The 17,911-nt window shown below is 41.0% G+C and overlaps 1 protein-coding gene across 1 annotated transcript in view; it reads right to left on the bottom strand.

Annotated features, from left to right (window-relative positions):
• The window catches only part of LOC104624437 (protein-methionine sulfoxide oxidase MICAL3-like), a 107,182-nt gene that overhangs the window by 22,483 nt on the left and 66,788 nt on the right, over positions 1-17,911 (bottom strand). The window contains 8 exon segments of the mRNA XM_010291802.1: positions 2,768-2,862; positions 3,807-5,679; positions 7,270-7,361; positions 7,768-7,899; positions 8,538-8,642; positions 11,838-11,900; positions 14,014-14,151; positions 17,255-17,344. Coding sequence (XP_010290104.1) covers positions 2,768-2,862; positions 3,807-5,679; positions 7,270-7,361; positions 7,768-7,899; positions 8,538-8,642; positions 11,838-11,900; positions 14,014-14,151; positions 17,255-17,344 — 2,588 coding nt within the window.

Raw genomic sequence — 17,911 nt, 5'->3', positions numbered from 1 at the left:
AAGTAAAAAGCAAGCTACCTGCGGTAGTAAAATGCACATCTGATCACAATACCACAATTGTACGGGAACAACGACAAACACACTCACAATGACACACACCTATAAGCACGAGACCCACAGGGCATTTACGTTAAGAATTCTTTACAAGATGCTTTTCTTGAAAAACACAACATTAAACAACACTGAATTAATTCACTGCTGATCACAAAGAACAGGCTAAACAGATCAAGCTGTCTTGGAAGCAAGCTCACTACAATTACCAAAAAAGCAGCATAAACAGAATTTCAGTTTAGAGAAGGGGTTCACATAAAAGTTATGCGGCACACAGAGAGTCAACTATTACCCATAATAAATAGCAGGCAGATTGTAACTTAAAAAATATAAACCCCACCCCAAATCAGCACAAACTCAGTTTCGTCAGTCTTGAAGTTCAGTTACATGTCTTTTGACAGCAAGGCATTCCAGTGTTTGTATGTACATTCTACATCCTTGGACAGGATGCAATAAAACTAGGTAAGCGGAGTTCTCAGATTCATTTCCTCTAAATAAATTAGTTCTCAAAACTATTCTTTAGAAAACAGGCAGATGCTGAGCAAAGGAATTCTTAATGTAACTTCAGAACAGCAAATGGGAGAAAATGAGACACCACCGCTACCATACCCTTTAACAGAGCTAGAGAGCTATTTTCAGTATTAGGATTCCAGGCATCTGCCACTGTCACCTATCCCCTCCAATGCTTAGTGATGAGATCTTTTTTCTGCAAAAGCCATTTTAAATGAAAGTAGCTCCGCACAGGGATAAAGTGAGCATCAAGGTATACCAAAGTCTGAAAACAAGCATGGGCCTTACTGAAGCCCTGCTTCCTCCTGAAGAAGCTTATAAGGTATAACAGTAACTCTGGAACTCTTATCTGAACCCCCTGTATTGCATATCTGCCCTCTGCTAGGCACAGGTACCTCATTCTTCTGCATATCTTGGAAAATGCAGAATTTCTCATGAAACGCCTTGAGGGCATGCAGGGAGGAATGGAAGGGGAAGAGAAAAAAGGGAATAAAAGACAAACAAAATAATCTTCCTCTTAGAAGACATCTAGATCAACTAGGGAGAGAGATTAAAAGAGAGGTAAGTAAATACAGAAAATTCCTACTTACTTCTTCAACTCCTTCCACCAGCCTTAAATTCATTAGTTATTCTAATTCATTCCACTACACAGACATAGAAAGCATTTCCTATGACACGTCAATTTACAGTACTTCCATACCTTTGCCATCTGAGCCAAGTATCAATTAGATCCTGCCATTTGAGACTGATTTGTGCACACTGGATGACAGGTTTGAGACAGAAGGCACAGACCACTGTATCTGTGACGCTACCCGCTCAGATGCTCTCTTCTTCCAGAGTTTTTTTAACATGTGAACCAGACACCACCAGGAAGGGGCTGGGACACCACATGATTCATTCTTCAGTACCAGAAGGGCCTTAGTGTTCCGTGGGGTCAATGAAATCTCTACTGATTCCTCCAAACCTTGCAAACTCTGTCTAGCAGAGCTTAGAAGCTCTCAGGAATGAAAGAAGGGCTCTTCCCCATTACTATGATTGAACAGTTTCTTATATTTTTCACTTATTTTTCATTAATAGTGCCATCCCCAAACTGAAATAAATTGTTTAAAAGCAACTAACTTTAGCACTTGTCTCTCACCGTATATTTTCCACACATAAATATGTGCAAATGAACTAAATGTATTTTTCTCTCTGGGCTTTTATAGAGACCCACTGTGTCTCCTCTTTCCTCCTCAATAACTTCTCCATTTAAAGTGAAACTATTTGGGCTCGAAAGCTGTTGGTATGTCTTACAATATGACATTATAGCACTAGCTAGGGAATATTGGTCAGGAACAAGAAACAGCTCTCTGAGAAGAAGCAGAGTTCATACCATACCACACTGGAACAAGAACACCAGGCTAAGACCAACCTCTATATACTGGCATTTCATAGGGGCTCACTACTATGTATTTCAGCTTCGCTGTTGTTATGTACACACACAGACATAGGGAAATATTCAGCAAGTACCAAGAAGTCTTCAAAGAAAATAGGGTCAAAATGGAAGAAACAGCTGATGGCTCATCTTTTCTCCAAAAAGAGAAGGTACTAATTCAGACTGTACACATTCTCTTCTCCCAGGAAAAATAAGCAAACCTGCATGAGTTGCAAAACTGCAGCCTGTAGCTTACCTCTTAGTTGATGATCTGTCTTGACTATGTTCTTGATGTATGCAAAAGTACATTCCTGTCTGTAGTTTGCTTGGAATTCTATCACTTCAATCTATCAAAGAGGCTGGTAAAACAATATCTTAAAATTGAACCCTTAACAAAAAGTGAGAACTATCTCATTGTTATCTTTTTGCAATAACATTAGAGCCAGTGAAATTTACTGTTCTGACATTCAATGTCTGTTTTCTGTAGATCATTGGTACGCTCACAACTGGGACAAAATTCACTATTCTGACTGTGATATTTGTTGTAAAGTAATGTCACAGTGAGACAACAGATCCTTCATGTAATAACAGTGGGGAATAGCTTGCAATTGTGAAACTAAGTGAAACCAACTTATTTTAGGCAGAACAGTCACCCAACTTACAGGAAAGCCTGTTCCACAGAAGAAACAGTAAGAATAAGAAGATTAATCATCCAAGTTTCTGATGTGGTTCTCTGAGCCTGTAATCTGCACAATGCTAGCTCCATCTAAAATGCATTTCCCATCTGCCTACCTCTCGCTTGGATTTCTGGGAGGAACGTTCCAGAATATCGTCACTGGAGAGGTCAGAGTCCTCTGAGAAACTCAGGTGTTGACGGAGCTGCAAATCTGAGAAGCCAGGAATAAAAAAGGGAAGTTAGAGAAGCAGTAACTATTCTTTCTGTAAACATTTCAAAACTCAGTGGATAAGTTGTTTGATTGAGTTTCAAAAATACTTAGTACTTTTATGCCAGTCTCAGTTGCTTCGCCTGGCATTGCAGAGTGATCAGAGAAGCATTGCTCCACAAAATGATCAGTAGTAGCTAGAAGCTTCATTCTAAGAGAGCATCACTTTCTCCAGACACTATTAAAAATAATGGTCATGGTTCTCCCTTTGTGCTGTATCAATGCTCTTTACAACAGATACAGTACTTGGAAGACAGCAGCTGGCATTATTTTGGCTATTTGCACATGGCCAGAGAAATGTAGTTATGTTCGCTTTTGATCACATTTATGGCTAACTTATTTACTGTATCACAAGTTGCCATTACACATCTCTGTCTGCACCTGATGGCATGTGAGAGATTTACATGAGGCTGCAGAATCCTAACTTCATAGATCAGCAGACAGTTGCCAGATCACTGAGAACACAAGGAGTAACTGCATCTCTGCAGTCTTCAGCATCCAGGGAGCCAGGTTGAAAGAAAGAGAACAGACCACACAAGGAAAAGATGAGGATCAGCTTTAAAACGGAGATGAAATGTCACAAACAACTGATTCCAGCAAACATTGCTTATTTCACAAATCAGTCTAAGGTAGAAAACAGATGTGCCTTGTACCTACCAAAAGTGAAGCTTCTATTTAAGGATCCACTTTTTTCAGTGGCGTATTGACTAATTCTGTCAATATGCAAAACAATTCTAGTCGCTAGCACTTATCCTGATCTGCCCATTTGACACTGGGGAGCAGTGTCATTCAGCACAGTAGCTGAATGGCAAAGTAAGCCAGACTTACTTTCAAGGATACCTAGCTGTAGGAAAAGTACACAGTGCAGAGGCACATATCTATTATACCTGCAGCTGTAACCAACGGAGAAGCTTTGTGCTTGCCAGAATCCACAGTGGCACTACTTGAGGGAGTACTTGGGCAGGATTTGTCATCGGTCTTTTTCTTCTTGTCTTTCTTATACCCAGAGAAAACAGACTTCCATAATGACCTAGGCTTTGTTGCTTCCTCTGTCCCACCAGTAGATTTGTCAGAAAGCCTGCTATCATTTTTTGATTTCTTCTCCTTTTTGTTCTTACGAGGGGAGAAAATAGAAGTTCTTTTCTTACTCTTCCCACTGGAGCCTTCTGAAGAGGTGGCAGACCCTTCAGGTCCAGCCACATCAGCAGCAGGAGTGGAGAACTTCTCATTAGCAGCATCATGCTTTAGTGTGGATCCTTCTGCTATTTTTGAGGCCAAATACTTTGGAGAGTCATAAAACAACTCTTTGGTCTTCAAGGGCATAGAAGATGCCTTTCGTGCCCTTGTGGCCCCAGCAGCAGCTGCAGCCATCTCCATATCTTTCATCTTACACAACTGTTTAGCCATGGCATCACGCAGTGCTTGGCTTTTGACAGACTTCTCTCTGGCTCTCATTCTTTCTTCAGCAAGCTCCTTGGCCTCTGCAGAAATTTCAGGCAACACTCTCTTCTTTTGGTTAACTCCTCCTTCCATTGAGGGTGGACCACCATTTTCTTTGACCAAGGGCAAAAGAATTGGTTTCTCTGGCCTTGGCCTACTGGTAGGAGGCGTAAAGAACCTCTCATGAAGGCTTGAGTCCTCTGTCCTGTCATCGAATGTGTCCTCTACATCATCAGCAAATGGAATCTCATCCACACTCTCTGCAAAAGATTTTCGCACATCATCTTTTCTGGCCTGGGTTGATTCTTTGGCAGCAGAGGTTGGCTCACGGCGTGGGGGAGCAGGAGGTGTTGATGCTGGTGTTGGAGGTGACCTGGCTTCAACCTCATTCTGCCAGACTGCTTGATGCCTCTTTCTACGCAAAGTGGCTGGTTCTTCATCCTGCGGAGGTGGTGGTGGCGGACTCGATGGAGGAGTAAGCATGGTAGAATCAGAAGTGTTGAAGCTCTGACTAGCCATAGTTCTCATGTTAGATGAGCTCTCCTGAAGGCCAAGTCCAGAACTGCTGGATACATCTCTCCTTACTTCACTGGAACTCTTTAGCTCTTTTTCTGATGGAGATTTTGGAGTGAGCAGAGAAATCTGCTCGTTTTCTAACTTGGACAGTCCCTGTCTTCTTGGGGCAGGCTGGGGTTTCACAAGAGGGATCTGTTCATCCCCTGAAATATTCTCACTATTAAAAGTCTTTAGAGGAGTTGTCGCAAGGGCAGATACAGTAAAGTTTGTCTGTGAGCGTTTGTTTCTGTCTACTGGGGTAAGTCCTAAGCTCCTCCGGATTTCAGCACTCTTCATCCAGAACTCTTCTACAAGGTTACTCCGTTTCAGGGCTTCTTCTGCAGTAGTAGGGCTTCCCAGTTTTTCAACCTCACTATCCTGGCCCCTAAGGACCAGTTTGGCTAAAGGAGTAGACGTTAAGGCTGGGACAGGCTGGAAACATACTGGAGGGTCCACTGGGGATGGAATGGATGTATCGGCAGAAGGCAAAGGCTGGGAACAGATAGGCATTTGAGCAGATGTTGGGGATGAAGTCAATGTTGGTGCTGCTGGCTGAGACTCTGCTAGTGATGGAGGTGCAATGGCTTCTGGCGATGCAACTGGCTGGGATAATACTGGAGATGGTGGCACCAAAGGGCTCTTAATTTTCCTGTCTTTGGAAATTTCATCCTTTGGTCCCTCTTCAAGAATGAAAGGTTCAGGAAAGAAGCGTGCCTCTGGAGATTTTATTGCACGAGATACTTCAGCCAGGCGATCTTTTACAACCTAGAAAAAGTGAAAAAGGGAAATATTAATAGTCACTGGGCACATCAGAATACTGGTCCATTTTTTTTCGCTTTTAACAAAGTTAGCAATAAGGAAACCATCCAAGTATCAAAATATGAAAAAACCCACACATGGCATCCCATTCACAGGCCTAGAACATCCCTTAGGATTTCTCGCCAGGTATGGTTCATTTTTCTGCCCCATTGTATAAACCATCCTTCATACATTACAAGGCAAATTTAATTTTTGGAAGAAAAAACACTAAACTAAATTCCAGAAATCAGTTTCTACCTTTTACTGCTCTCCCTTTGAATCTCTGTGCATTGTGGTGCTCCCTTATCTCAGACAGATTTGATGCAAGTCTCTCCAGCTTTCATCAACACAGCACTTTCTGCTGGCTAGCATCTCCCGTAAAGCAAGGGGTGCTTTCTGGGTTAAGAGTAAATTAGGCTGCAAGTCCCTTGCCCCTTAATGGTCTGAAAAGTCTTGGTTTTCACCTCCTACATCCAGACTGCCATATTACTCAGTAGCACAATTCATTGTTTTACAATTTAACTCTTCGGCAGTGGACTCCTCTTACTGAGTTCTGGTATTATTCTTTCCAATTCTTTCCTTTTGCACCAGCTTTCTTTTGAATGCAGGCAGTTTGATTTAACTGACACATGATCATTAGAGCATGAACCTCCCTATCTGTGTGCTTAAACACCCAGGTCTCGAGTACTGCATTTAGGCACTGTCCTGATATAAACAATAACTATGTCTAACAGAATTATTAGAAGGTCCTGGAAAAAAATCCCTCAATTTTAATATAAAGTGAATGCTGTCAGCAATTGCTGTCAGCAAACCAGCTTTATCCCATAATGTGTCCATTGAAAAAGTAAACTGGTTAATGACAAAACTCTTTCAAGAGTAAGTCTAATCTTTTAGTAATTCCTTAAAAACAAACACTTGGTGGGGGTAAGATTTGAACTGAACATTTTAAGGGTCATGTACTTCCTGCTCTTACACACCAGTAGCTGGAAACACCACAGTATGCTTGCATGCAGACTCCAGGGCTTACAACATGACAGTATGTCACTGCCATGTCTCACTTCCTTAAGCTGAACTATGTTGTTACTTTGGAATAAATAAGCACTGCTTTGGTTTCTACTAAGTAATACAAATATATGTACAGAATCTTCTTTTGTACAGAAAAGATAGCCAAACCAAGATAAGTAGGAAACGCCTTACTTACGGCTCCCCTCCTGCATTATATATGTAACTCCTGTTAACTGCACATTGAAATTAAAATAACCTATACAATGCTTTTTTGGGCTTGTGATGGGAACTTGTGCGACTGTGACAGAACCACTATACTCTGAAGAAAGATAGTACATTATTTTTTTAAGTCTAAATGGAGTCAAGTCTTTAAGTTTTTTTTAAGTCAAGTCAAGTTTTTAAGTTTAAATGATCCTCAAGAAGATCAACATAAATTATAGAGACAGTAAAAGAGGAAAGCCCACTGCTGCCAGTCCCCATTAGTTTATCCAACAAACTGTTCTATTGAACTACAAGTAGTAAGTAGAAAACTTTAAAGATTCTCTTTCTTACCTCTGCTTGTTTTGCTTTGGGACTATCAACCGGAGACAGAGGAAGAACACTATCACTAGATGACTGGATAGGAATGGATGGCTTGCATGGATCTAGGGAAAGCAAAAATGTTTCCAAAAACACATGAGACCACTAATTTTTTTTTTTTTTTTAATGTTACACACAGCAAGTAGTGAGAAATTTCTCCGCTTTTTACAAATTCTAGATTGAACATCTTGGAACACAGACAAAAATTTTCAAATGTCCAAAACGATACAAGCTTTTTAACATAAAAACTTCTACAAGAAAAAGCAGTTAGATGGGTTCTCACATTTTAGCAAGCTGTAATTAATGGATTCAGAACATTCTCCTCAAAATGTTAATGCAAGCACTTACCTTGCCACTGAGAGTAGTGAGGTGGTTCAAATCCAAGAGACCGTCTTCTCTTAAATTTAATAAATGTATAGACTATCTCAAATGCAGTTACAGTAATTCAAACACTGATGAGAAAGCTATTACCTTCTGTCACACTGCAAGAAGTACCTTCTGCTTCCTCTTCATCTTCTTCATCTTCAGAGACTTTTAGTTCTGGCTCTTCTACACCACTTTGATGTAAGCGAAACTCTGCTTCTGCATCAGATGGGATGTCATCTGATCACGGATGGGGCAAGGGGAAAAAAAACAAGAGATCTTGAATACAAGTCCATCAGGACATCTGTTTATTATTTAAAAAAATCTTCCATAACCCTTTCGATCTTGATTACATGGTGCTAATTACTTTCATAACCTGAACACCTAAATATTTCATTCATTTTTTGTGTGCCACTTAGAGTCATTTAAGCAGTAAATGATGGACTACTAGTACAAATAACTGAATTAGTAATTGAAGTCATACCTTAGCAGTTTTCTAGAAATTTTTCAATGTTTTCTGGCATATGCTGTTCATTTTAAATTAGCAAAGGAAGACTTTTGGCATAATATTGCGGACTTTTCACAAATTTACTTCTATTTCTGTTATTCGGCACGATTAGTACTGAATACGGACACAACACCAAGCCCTCTAGTTAGTAGATGGTGAGAGGACACAAGAAATTTATTCTACAACCCATGGCACTGAGGTTCTTCTGAGGTTTTTTTGTCCTTCACTCCTGGCTCCCTGTTGACTATTTGAAACAAACGCCTACATCACTAAAATGAAGATCAGGTTTTAGTACACTCAAACAAAGTCTTTTCTGCCAATACAATTCTGTTCATATAACAGGTTTAAATGATGCACGGTGGTACCCTACCGTCATCCAGCTCTGCACCCGTGTCTCCCTCTTCACCTGCCTGCCCTTCTGTGTCTGCAGGCTCTGTGCCCAGCTCATCCTCCACATCATTATCATCACATGGAGCTAGAATATATTCAAATATTGAGGGGAAAAAAAGAAAAAACCCACAACTATACAGTGAAAAGGTTCTACATTGAACTGTACCAACAGTTTATAGTGGACATATTTATTAATTACTGCCAAAACAAGAAATCCTGAAACATGTCAGCTGGAAAGACACCTATGGTGAAATGATATTCCCAGATTCTACTGAATCAAGGAATGCCTGCCCTTGGAAACTCTCCAAGGTATTTGCAGTGAAAGCAGCCATGGCTTTTCTGAGCAATGGGCCTTGTGAAAAATTAAACAAGAAAGGGACTGGGAGGACATCAAACCAGAATAAAGTTTACTGTTCTTCCAGGAAGATTATTTTTTCTTTACCACACCAGAACAGTTACCAGCACTTTGTAGCATATAAGTATTAGGTGAAAATTGAAATCTCACTATATACTACAACTGTTCATCTTGAAATTGAAATAGGCTTTTGAGGGTGTAAGTCAAAGACAGAGTCTAGCTCTGGGGTTGACTATTATTACAATTGGAAGCTGTTTAACTCTGTGCACCTACAGTAAGCTTTGGTAAAAGGATCTAAGAGACTTGACATGCTGTACAAGTAACTAGGACACAAGATATTTTTAAGTAAATAGAAAGACATATTCAAAACTTTCTTTTCTGTTACAGATCATAATTTGATTTGCTGGGTCAAAAAAAAAAAGATACTTGAATTTATGATTCTGAAATGGGCATTTGACATTACTACTTGTCACAGGATTTAATTACAGGAGGAGAGACAAGACCAAACTGTGGGGTCTAAATTGCATTATTAAATGATACTTTTTTAAAAAACCTAAACCTTATAACACTTTGTCCCATCTCTAGTGCTATGGATGATTTGCTGCTTTTTTTTTTTCGTTAAGCATTTTCATAGAACACAATTTAAATATAATAAAAGAAGCTAGTACTTCCATTTTTTTTCCCACAGTAGTCAGTTAACTACATTTTTAGATTTATGCAGCAAACTAGCATCAATCCATGTTCAACAACATGCAGACATGTAACTCTGTTGTATATTCTATTGCAAATGTGTACACAGTCAGCATGTATTATTATGCACAACGTTTGCTCATTATACACATAGGATATGGTCCTCTAACGAAGATAACAGGCATATTTATAACCTTCTTGGTTGCATCTGTACCAGGAAACCAAGCAGTGCAAGTCTCTGGACCTAAATGCATACAGTGTCATACTGTTATCTTTAGGAGGACTCCTGGCATGACTCCCAGCAGTTAGTTCCCATGATATGGCTAGAGGCTGTTTCGAATAGGCAGCCCCCTGATTCTGGATAGCAAAAAAGTTTAGACATATGGGAGTGAATCATGCTGTGCCAGCTTTCTCCTGAGTCAGGGAGTAGGCCCTGATTCTTTTTGTTTACTAGTGACAATATGGCTTTCGGAACCATTTATATGCTAGCATTGCTAATTAAGACAATCTTGAAAACAAACCAACCCTCCCTAAAACTGAGGTCTTACAGCGTCTCCTCTTTCTCCAATATAGATTTTTGCTTATTTCAAAACAGTCTTCAGTGGATGGTTTGTCTTCTTCCTTCAACCTGAGAATTTTATCTTTTTCCATGCTTTTCCCCTCTGTATTATGAAGACAGACAGACACATGGACTAGTTTATTTTCTGCCAACTACTGTGAAAAGGCAGTTCAACTTCAATGTGATAAAGCACTGGCCTATTCCATTATGTCAGAGGCTTACAAAATCCAGAATCTTACAGATGTTGAGCATAGGAGACTGAATCACATGGCAAAGGCTGGACTGCCCATAGGGGCATTTACAAACCTACTGAACAAAACCAAACTGTGTGCCCAGGCTGATTGTTGCTTAGGTATGTGGAGCTTATGTTACTTTCGAAATAATAAAGTCATGGGATGGTTTTATGATAGCAACAAATGTGAGTAATCTTAATCATGACTTGCAAATATGTAGCCCTGATGTTAGGAATATCTGACACCACTATGTATATGTGCGTCTTCAGATCCAGAAACCATGAACTGTCATGACACACATAAAGGAGTGTTGGAGAGAGAGGAGAAAATAGACTCTTAAATAAGTCGGTACACAAAACAGAAGACCACAGATGCATAGATAAGTAACAACTTGGTGCAAGGGTGAATCCCATTTTGCGGGACATTGAGAGCTTGCAGGTGGCTGGTTATATTATACATATACTGTGCATATACGTATATGCAGTTAGGATAAGGAGCAAGAGGCCAAAAGCTGTCACACAATAACTCGGAAGCTACACACTATGGCAGCCAGAAACTGGGATCAGCACTTGGTTCATATCAGCTAGCAGCCGTGAGCAGACTGCATCATCTGCAGACATCTTGTAAACACTGCTGCCTTGCCAAAGCAGCAGCAGAAGCAAAGTTTTATAGGCAAGCTAGCTATTCTGATGTGCCAAAGCAACTTAGCTAGAGATCAACTACCTAGCCACAAACTACTGCTGTTCCACTGATTCAGATATCTTCACTGCTTTACACAAATTTGCACCTTTACTCTAATCCCAGAATCTTCATGCTCACCAGTTTTGTAATAGAGCTTAGAGGACCACATAAAAAAAAGCAGCTGAGCTCTATGATACTTCAAGTTTCCTGAGGCTTTCCTAAATATCGTGAACCTCAAGTCAAAGGACACACAACAGCCATCACTATTCCTAAAGATCCCAGCTTCAACCTCATTCTTCTTTCTTGTTTCCTCCATCACATAACTAGAGTTTGTAATTGCTACAGAGAACTGCAATTGCTTTAAGCACCTTCTGTGACTTAATCTTTGACTACAAGAAAGCCCCATGTTCTTTTAGTCAAGGAGCTAGGCGAAGAATGACTGGTCCAGTCTTCAGTTTACAAAGCAAATCAAAGCAGTCAGCTAGATTCCTCCTTCTACTTTACTGCACCCAAGATAACCTCTCTGTTTGGCCTGCCTTCAGAAGGGTTACAACAAATGCTGAGTTCATGCAAGAATGGACTGTCTGAGCAAGGCGTGCATGCACACTCCCCCTTCCTCCCTCCCTCCCTCCACGTCCAGTCATGCAGTAGCAACAGGGCCGTAAGTTCCAGGGTTAAAGTACCAGCTCAGCTGCTGAAGGCATGGAGAAGAGACGGGCAGGGTTATTATGCATTGGAATACATAGAACATCACCAAACTACCTCCAGGGACCGTCTCCAGCCACGCCTGTACCGCCTCATGGCGTACGGATGGAAGGTCGGATGCTGAATTTAAAAAACAATAAATTGTAAGAAATCAAAATTAGACTGTCGGTAAGCATCTAAAACAGAAGAGCGACAAAGGGAAATTCTTCAGTTGCAAATACAGGAATAAAACCTATGAGATGTTAAACAACCGATTCCAGGCTTGGGATTTAAATTGAGATAACATACAAATGTCAGGGGCCTAGTCTTCCTTCAGGATCTGTAATGTTAGAGGAAATACAGATGGCACAGCGAGAAAAACATTGCATCTGAGCAGCAGGTTGCTACTGCTCCACCCGAAACTCTGAACAGGAGGAAAACTAATAGATGAAACAGCTCAGCAACGAGAGAGGGACAGTAGTAACAGGCATCTCAGAACCTGTGCTGCCCGGGAGCAAATACCAGCAGATGAAGAGAGACCAAAGCAGAATGAGAGGGGCTTCTATGTACCATTCACACTATCCCAGGCTTTCACATCAAACCCTGTCTCCACTGCTACTGATGGACTCTCCAAACAGGTGACAGCCCTTTAAAAAAACCAAACCGCTGATACGCCTGCACATACCTGCACACGTATTGCATGACAAAGTAATTGAAGCAGCTAATCTGTTGATCAGGATTGTCCTAGTTTGCCCCAGTTTTAGGGGAAGGGAAGGAAAGGAAATACTGCCTTCCTTCCCAGAGAAAGTTGGAAAGACCACAAGACCAATTTTGGAAGGATCATCTTTTGCTGGGAGCTGTACCAATACAGTATGGAAAAGTAGGAATTAGAAAATAAAAACTAAAAGAAAAATTTTGAAACTATAGTGATACAGACCCTCAAGCAGAAGCTAAAGTAACTTTAATTGTAGTAAGCTTAAGAAACTATGTTAGCATTTTTTACTTAGCATTTTTAAATGTTAAGCAACTACCCTAGCAGTACTGAATGTTACAGATAGTTGAACACAGCCTATTTCTGTGGTTGCAGTGGGGAGGAAATACCCATCTCTTATTTATAGGGAGCAGATTTCACACCAGAAAATCCCAGGGCATTCTACAAACTGCAATTCAATTATAAGCGTAGCCAAACTGATCTGGAACTGTGTATCAAGTTGGACCAGGACTAAAAAAAAACCTCCAAACATCTAGAACTATGAGGAAAAGATAATTATCTGGAATGGAATATGATCAGGCAACATGAGGTAAAGCCCTAGGCTCTTTTAATAGAGATCAGTCATTAACTTAATTTCACATTTCCTGTAAAAGACACCCCTTCCCTCGGCATACTTCCTCCCTCTACAATTCTGGCACAATGGTTACAGACTCTGAGAGAAGACCACTACTCATCAACTGTATGGTTAACTTTTATTAAGTTTAGGCTTCTGCATAGATGAAGCACCTATGACATACTTACCTTAAGACATGCTGTAATATAGTCTAGAATAAGGTCAGCAGCGACTGCTGGAAGGTGTTTACAAGAGAGCTCGACTATTGGCATTTTCCCCCTCCAAAGTTTTCCTTTAAGTAACTGGCAACTCGCAAAGATCACATCTCAATTTAAAAAATAGATATACTGTCAATTTTTAAACACAGGGAGTCAAAACCACCACTGATCAGATTTGCAAGCCTTTTGAACCCCATCATTCTCTACTAATACCAGCTGCAGTTACACATTTTGAAAAGCAACCGCAGAGAAATATGCTCAATACAGAAGATGATCTTATCCAGTGTTTGCTGTAGTAGCTACACGACATAGCCCTTTAGCTTTCCCTAAAGAGGTATAGTGTCCTTACTGCCACAAATAGCATGTGACAGCTTCTATTACTATCCCTGAAGTCAGTTATCAAGGGCTGATTGCCAGCTCTATCAAATTATGTGTGTAGTGAGGAAAAATGCTACGGAGTCAAAGCAGGCAGACAAACGGATCAGAATTCACACCACCATGGAGCTGAGAAAACAGCCATTTTAAGTAGACACTGACCTGAAAAGCAAAATGTTTAAGCAAGTGTAATTTCAGTGTAATTTGAAAGTAGTTCCTTTCAATCACTGCTGCCCCTGCTGAAGTACAATGCTCTTGAAGGGCACAGAAGCAACAGAGTTAAACAGCTGCAACCGTGATCCGGGAGTTGACGGTGCAGGGCTTGAGGGAGATTACCTCTGGAGGTAGAGGACTTTGAGGTTGGGACCATTTTTTCCTCCTCCTCTTTTTCACGGATGTGGGTCCAGTGCACATCTGCCAGGATCTCCAGAGGATCAACCGGATTTACAATCTGCTGCAGTCTAAGGTTTCCAGCTAGCAGGAGGAGGGCATGGCATACCAGGTGGTAGACAGGGTATGTGAAGGACAGGGAAGAAAACATGGGAGAACAGTGGAAAGGAAAGGTAATACATTATAGAAAAGGAAAGAAGAAAAGAGGAAAAGAACATATTACTGGCTAAGATCAGTTTGCAAGACAGATAGAAAAAGCTCAGCATCATGTGTGCACGCATACACCAATGCAGCGCTCCTCATACTTCCCATCAAAGCTGAATAATGCCATTCCAAAGGCAGAGAGACGCTATTAAAAACATCATTGTAGATTATCTCTATTGCAAGCAGCTTTGCTGAAATAAAGACATTCTTCGGGTGTCCAACAGTATGTGGTATGTAAATACCAATTTAGCAGAAATTTCCAGCTCCTTCACAGCCTATTCATTATGATTATTGCCAAAGACATCTTGCTGTTAAAGGCAAGGGACAATCTGCATTGTAGTTTGATGCACCAAAACAAAAGGTCTTTAATTCCCTACTATTGGGTTAAGCACTCCTTTCTATGCTGGGTACGTATTTCTTTGTGAATTAAATTACATGATGGATCTCAGAGTTTGACATGTGTGCGTGCACATGTGTGTCCATATGCACACATGGGCGCACACTTACTTTAGCACTTAAAACACTACTTTGTTGACTCCTGCTCTTTGGTACTGACTAGTTAGAAGGGCAGAATTTTTTTCTGAAGAATAACAGCATTTTTATTACGACTTAACAGCAACCCCCCACTTCCCCAGAAGGGACTTCCTGTCACACAAATGAATTTGTTTAAAAGAAATTGCATTACTCCTCAACAACCTGCCTACACAAAGCTCAGCTACTTATGGAGTGTCAAAGGGAGCAACAGGCACCTAAAGCAACTTGTTTAACTCCTGCAGAATACCCACCCTGGGAGCATCTACCCTGAGGTATTATATTCATAGAGCCTGTCTCTGTTGCTATCTGCTATGGGACTATAGCTCAGGTTTTATTTATCCAAAATAAAAAACTCATTCTATGGGGGACAGGTGTTCAGCATCTGCAGGAGTGGTCTTCAAAAGCAAGTGACTCATCCTGAAACGAAAATGCCCACTTACTTTATAAAGTAGGAAGTCAATTTTCACAACAGCTGGATTACCACTGAGTAGGGCAAAACACTGTTTCAGCAGTTTAGAACCTCAAAGGCAGTTAGATTTTCCTATGGTGCACTAGTGTTTGAAGGAAACAAGAAACATTAGCAGCATTTAGAGGTTGCACTCATTTCCTGCTGTTTCATTTTAACGAAGTTCCTCTCTCCCGGCTGTGTTTTCCCCAGACATGACAGAGTGTTTGGGACTTCCGTTTCAGGAATTATTATGTGTGAGATTTGGCATTAAAACAGCAGAAGGAACTGCAGGAAGGACAGAATCACCAGCTGGTTATTAAAGGGGAAAAGGGGTCAGACGCACAAACTCAAATGCAGAACACAATTCACAATTTAGCCAGGTATTTAGCAGTTTTATGTCTCTGTTGCCTCATCAGAGAGTTCTCATATCAATTAGCACAACCACATGGTCTACCAGAGTTAGTGGACATCCTCCAGGGACAGGAACCTGGGCTTTTTTCACTCTGTACCAAAGCACTCGCATGCAGGCCCCAAGATGAGTAGTGTTAGCATTTGCATCACCACACAAAATTTTGTGTTAAAAGGTTTAGGTTTGCCAGCGATGGCCGAGAAGTATATAGTCACTCAGCAAGGCTCAGGAAGAGCAGGTCCCACGTGATCTGCATGTTTTAAAATGGATTCCTCTGGGATTTAGGCCAGTGTAACATACACACCTTCAACTACTCCACAAGTCTCTAGACAGAGCTCTGAGCTTGTCCTGATTAGGAGGACATGGGTGCTTCTCACCTTTTCCAGTAAATAGATAGCAGCACAGCCAGCCATGAAGGACTGCTGCTTGGCTAACGAGCAAACCTAACATTTCCTTGAAGTTTAAATGCTTGAGAATTTCAAATGACACCTCGTGTAGCCTTCCCTCAAGGCTGCCTGCTAAGCTTTGCAGGAAGCTGGACATTAATGGCACTTATATTTGGAAAGGTAGCTTTCCCCTCCAGTTCCACCCGAGCACCTACCAGCACTTTCTAAGCAGCAGGCAGTCTCAATGTTTAACTTTAATGGAATGAGAAGGCACCCACAAATCAACTCCTTAGGAGCCAGGTCTAATGCACACTAGCAACTGCAACAGAAGGAACTTCTTCAGTTATGTTCTTCAGCCATCTTACTAATACTTCTCATTCAAAAGTTAAATTGGTAAAAATTATAACACCTCTTCTGTCTTCCTTTTTTTTTTTTTAAAAAAAAAGGAAGATAAGCTACAGTTGTTACAACCATAAGCTGCAAAATACGCAGTTTCACAACTGCATATTCCCTCTTACCTGCAGGAAGGCACTTGGATTTTCCTCTTACGTGTTCTGGCTCTAATGAACCATATTGAGGGAACAAGGGATTAACGAACTGTTAGGACCAAGTGCTTCAAAAAAACCCAAACATCAGAAATAAACTGCAAGAGAATGCATCATGGAAAATAACACAACCAGTTAGACTGGAATGTCAGATTAATTTTATGCCCATTATATGACTGTTTGAAAAATCTTGAGGGATCACAGCAGCTTTATTAGCTTCCCCCACAGACTCTCCCCACAGACACACTCACAAAGGACAACAAAAAATGCAAGTTTGTTGACACAGGCAATCTAAAGGCAGTACTTCTGATGTGACTGACAGATTGCACAGGTGCAACTAGCCTGTGTGTATGGAACGAATCTGAAACTCCTAAATACATGGGGGTCACTGTTCATGCACATTGCAGTAGCCAATGGTCCAGGCTGTCAAGATTTCCTGGGGTACTTGGCAGCTTTATCTTTTTCCTAAAACCAGTGCCAATGTCAGACCTGATATATGGCACTTGGACCAGGAAATGAAGATAACAATAGCTACCAGATCAGTTTTTAGGGAGCTGGTAAAGCAATTAAATAAGACCCAAAAACTTCTCATGTGGGACCTGCTCTTTAAAATATTCCCCCCTCCTTTGGGGAAATGGAAGTGGAGACGGTATACGGGTACCTTTAAATGTACCCGTGTCCTCTTCATTTGAGAGACGTTGAAGCCAGAGGCCTTGTTGCAGCTCTCTCTCCCAAGGGCAATACTCCCCCTCTACAGCAGAGGGAACCACACATCCATATATAACACCAGACATGCGTGTACACACACAAGCGATGGAGAGAGAGAGAAAGAGAGAACGAGAAAGGACAGAATCAGAAAGACAGACTGTCTGGAAATCCAGTAACTCCCCGTACTCCTGCTGTATTCAAAGTGTCTGACAGGAAAACTGCTCAAATGAAACAACGTCCATCCAAGAGCACCATGGTTTATCAGACTAAACACACAACATGCATGTTACCATACTTAAAAAGCAGTCTTGACTTCCACAGACTTCAGTTATGGAGATACAGCTCTTCTGCTGAAAAAGCACTGAAGCAGCCTGCTGAGCTCATCAACAAAACTGCCACTAAGACTGAAAAAGCTGGACCTCTGCTTGCATTAGGCAGCCAAAGACCTTTACGAAGAAGCTCTTTGGAGTATACCAGTCTTCACAAAAAGGAAAATTGAGTACAAAGACACAGACAAGATCAGTGAGAAATTTGGCATGGTGGTGAAACATTGGAAACATACCTACTCTTAGCACAAACTTTGCATTTTGATGACTGAGACAAACACAAG

Source organism: Phaethon lepturus, unplaced genomic scaffold (assembly GCF_000687285.1).
Source record: "Phaethon lepturus isolate BGI_N335 unplaced genomic scaffold, ASM68728v1 scaffold18817, whole genome shotgun sequence".
Lineage (NCBI taxonomy): Eukaryota > Metazoa > Chordata > Aves > Phaethontiformes > Phaethontidae > Phaethon > Phaethon lepturus.
The sequence above is the reverse complement of the archived record's forward strand: the minus strand, read 5'-3'. Positions and strand labels throughout refer to the sequence as shown.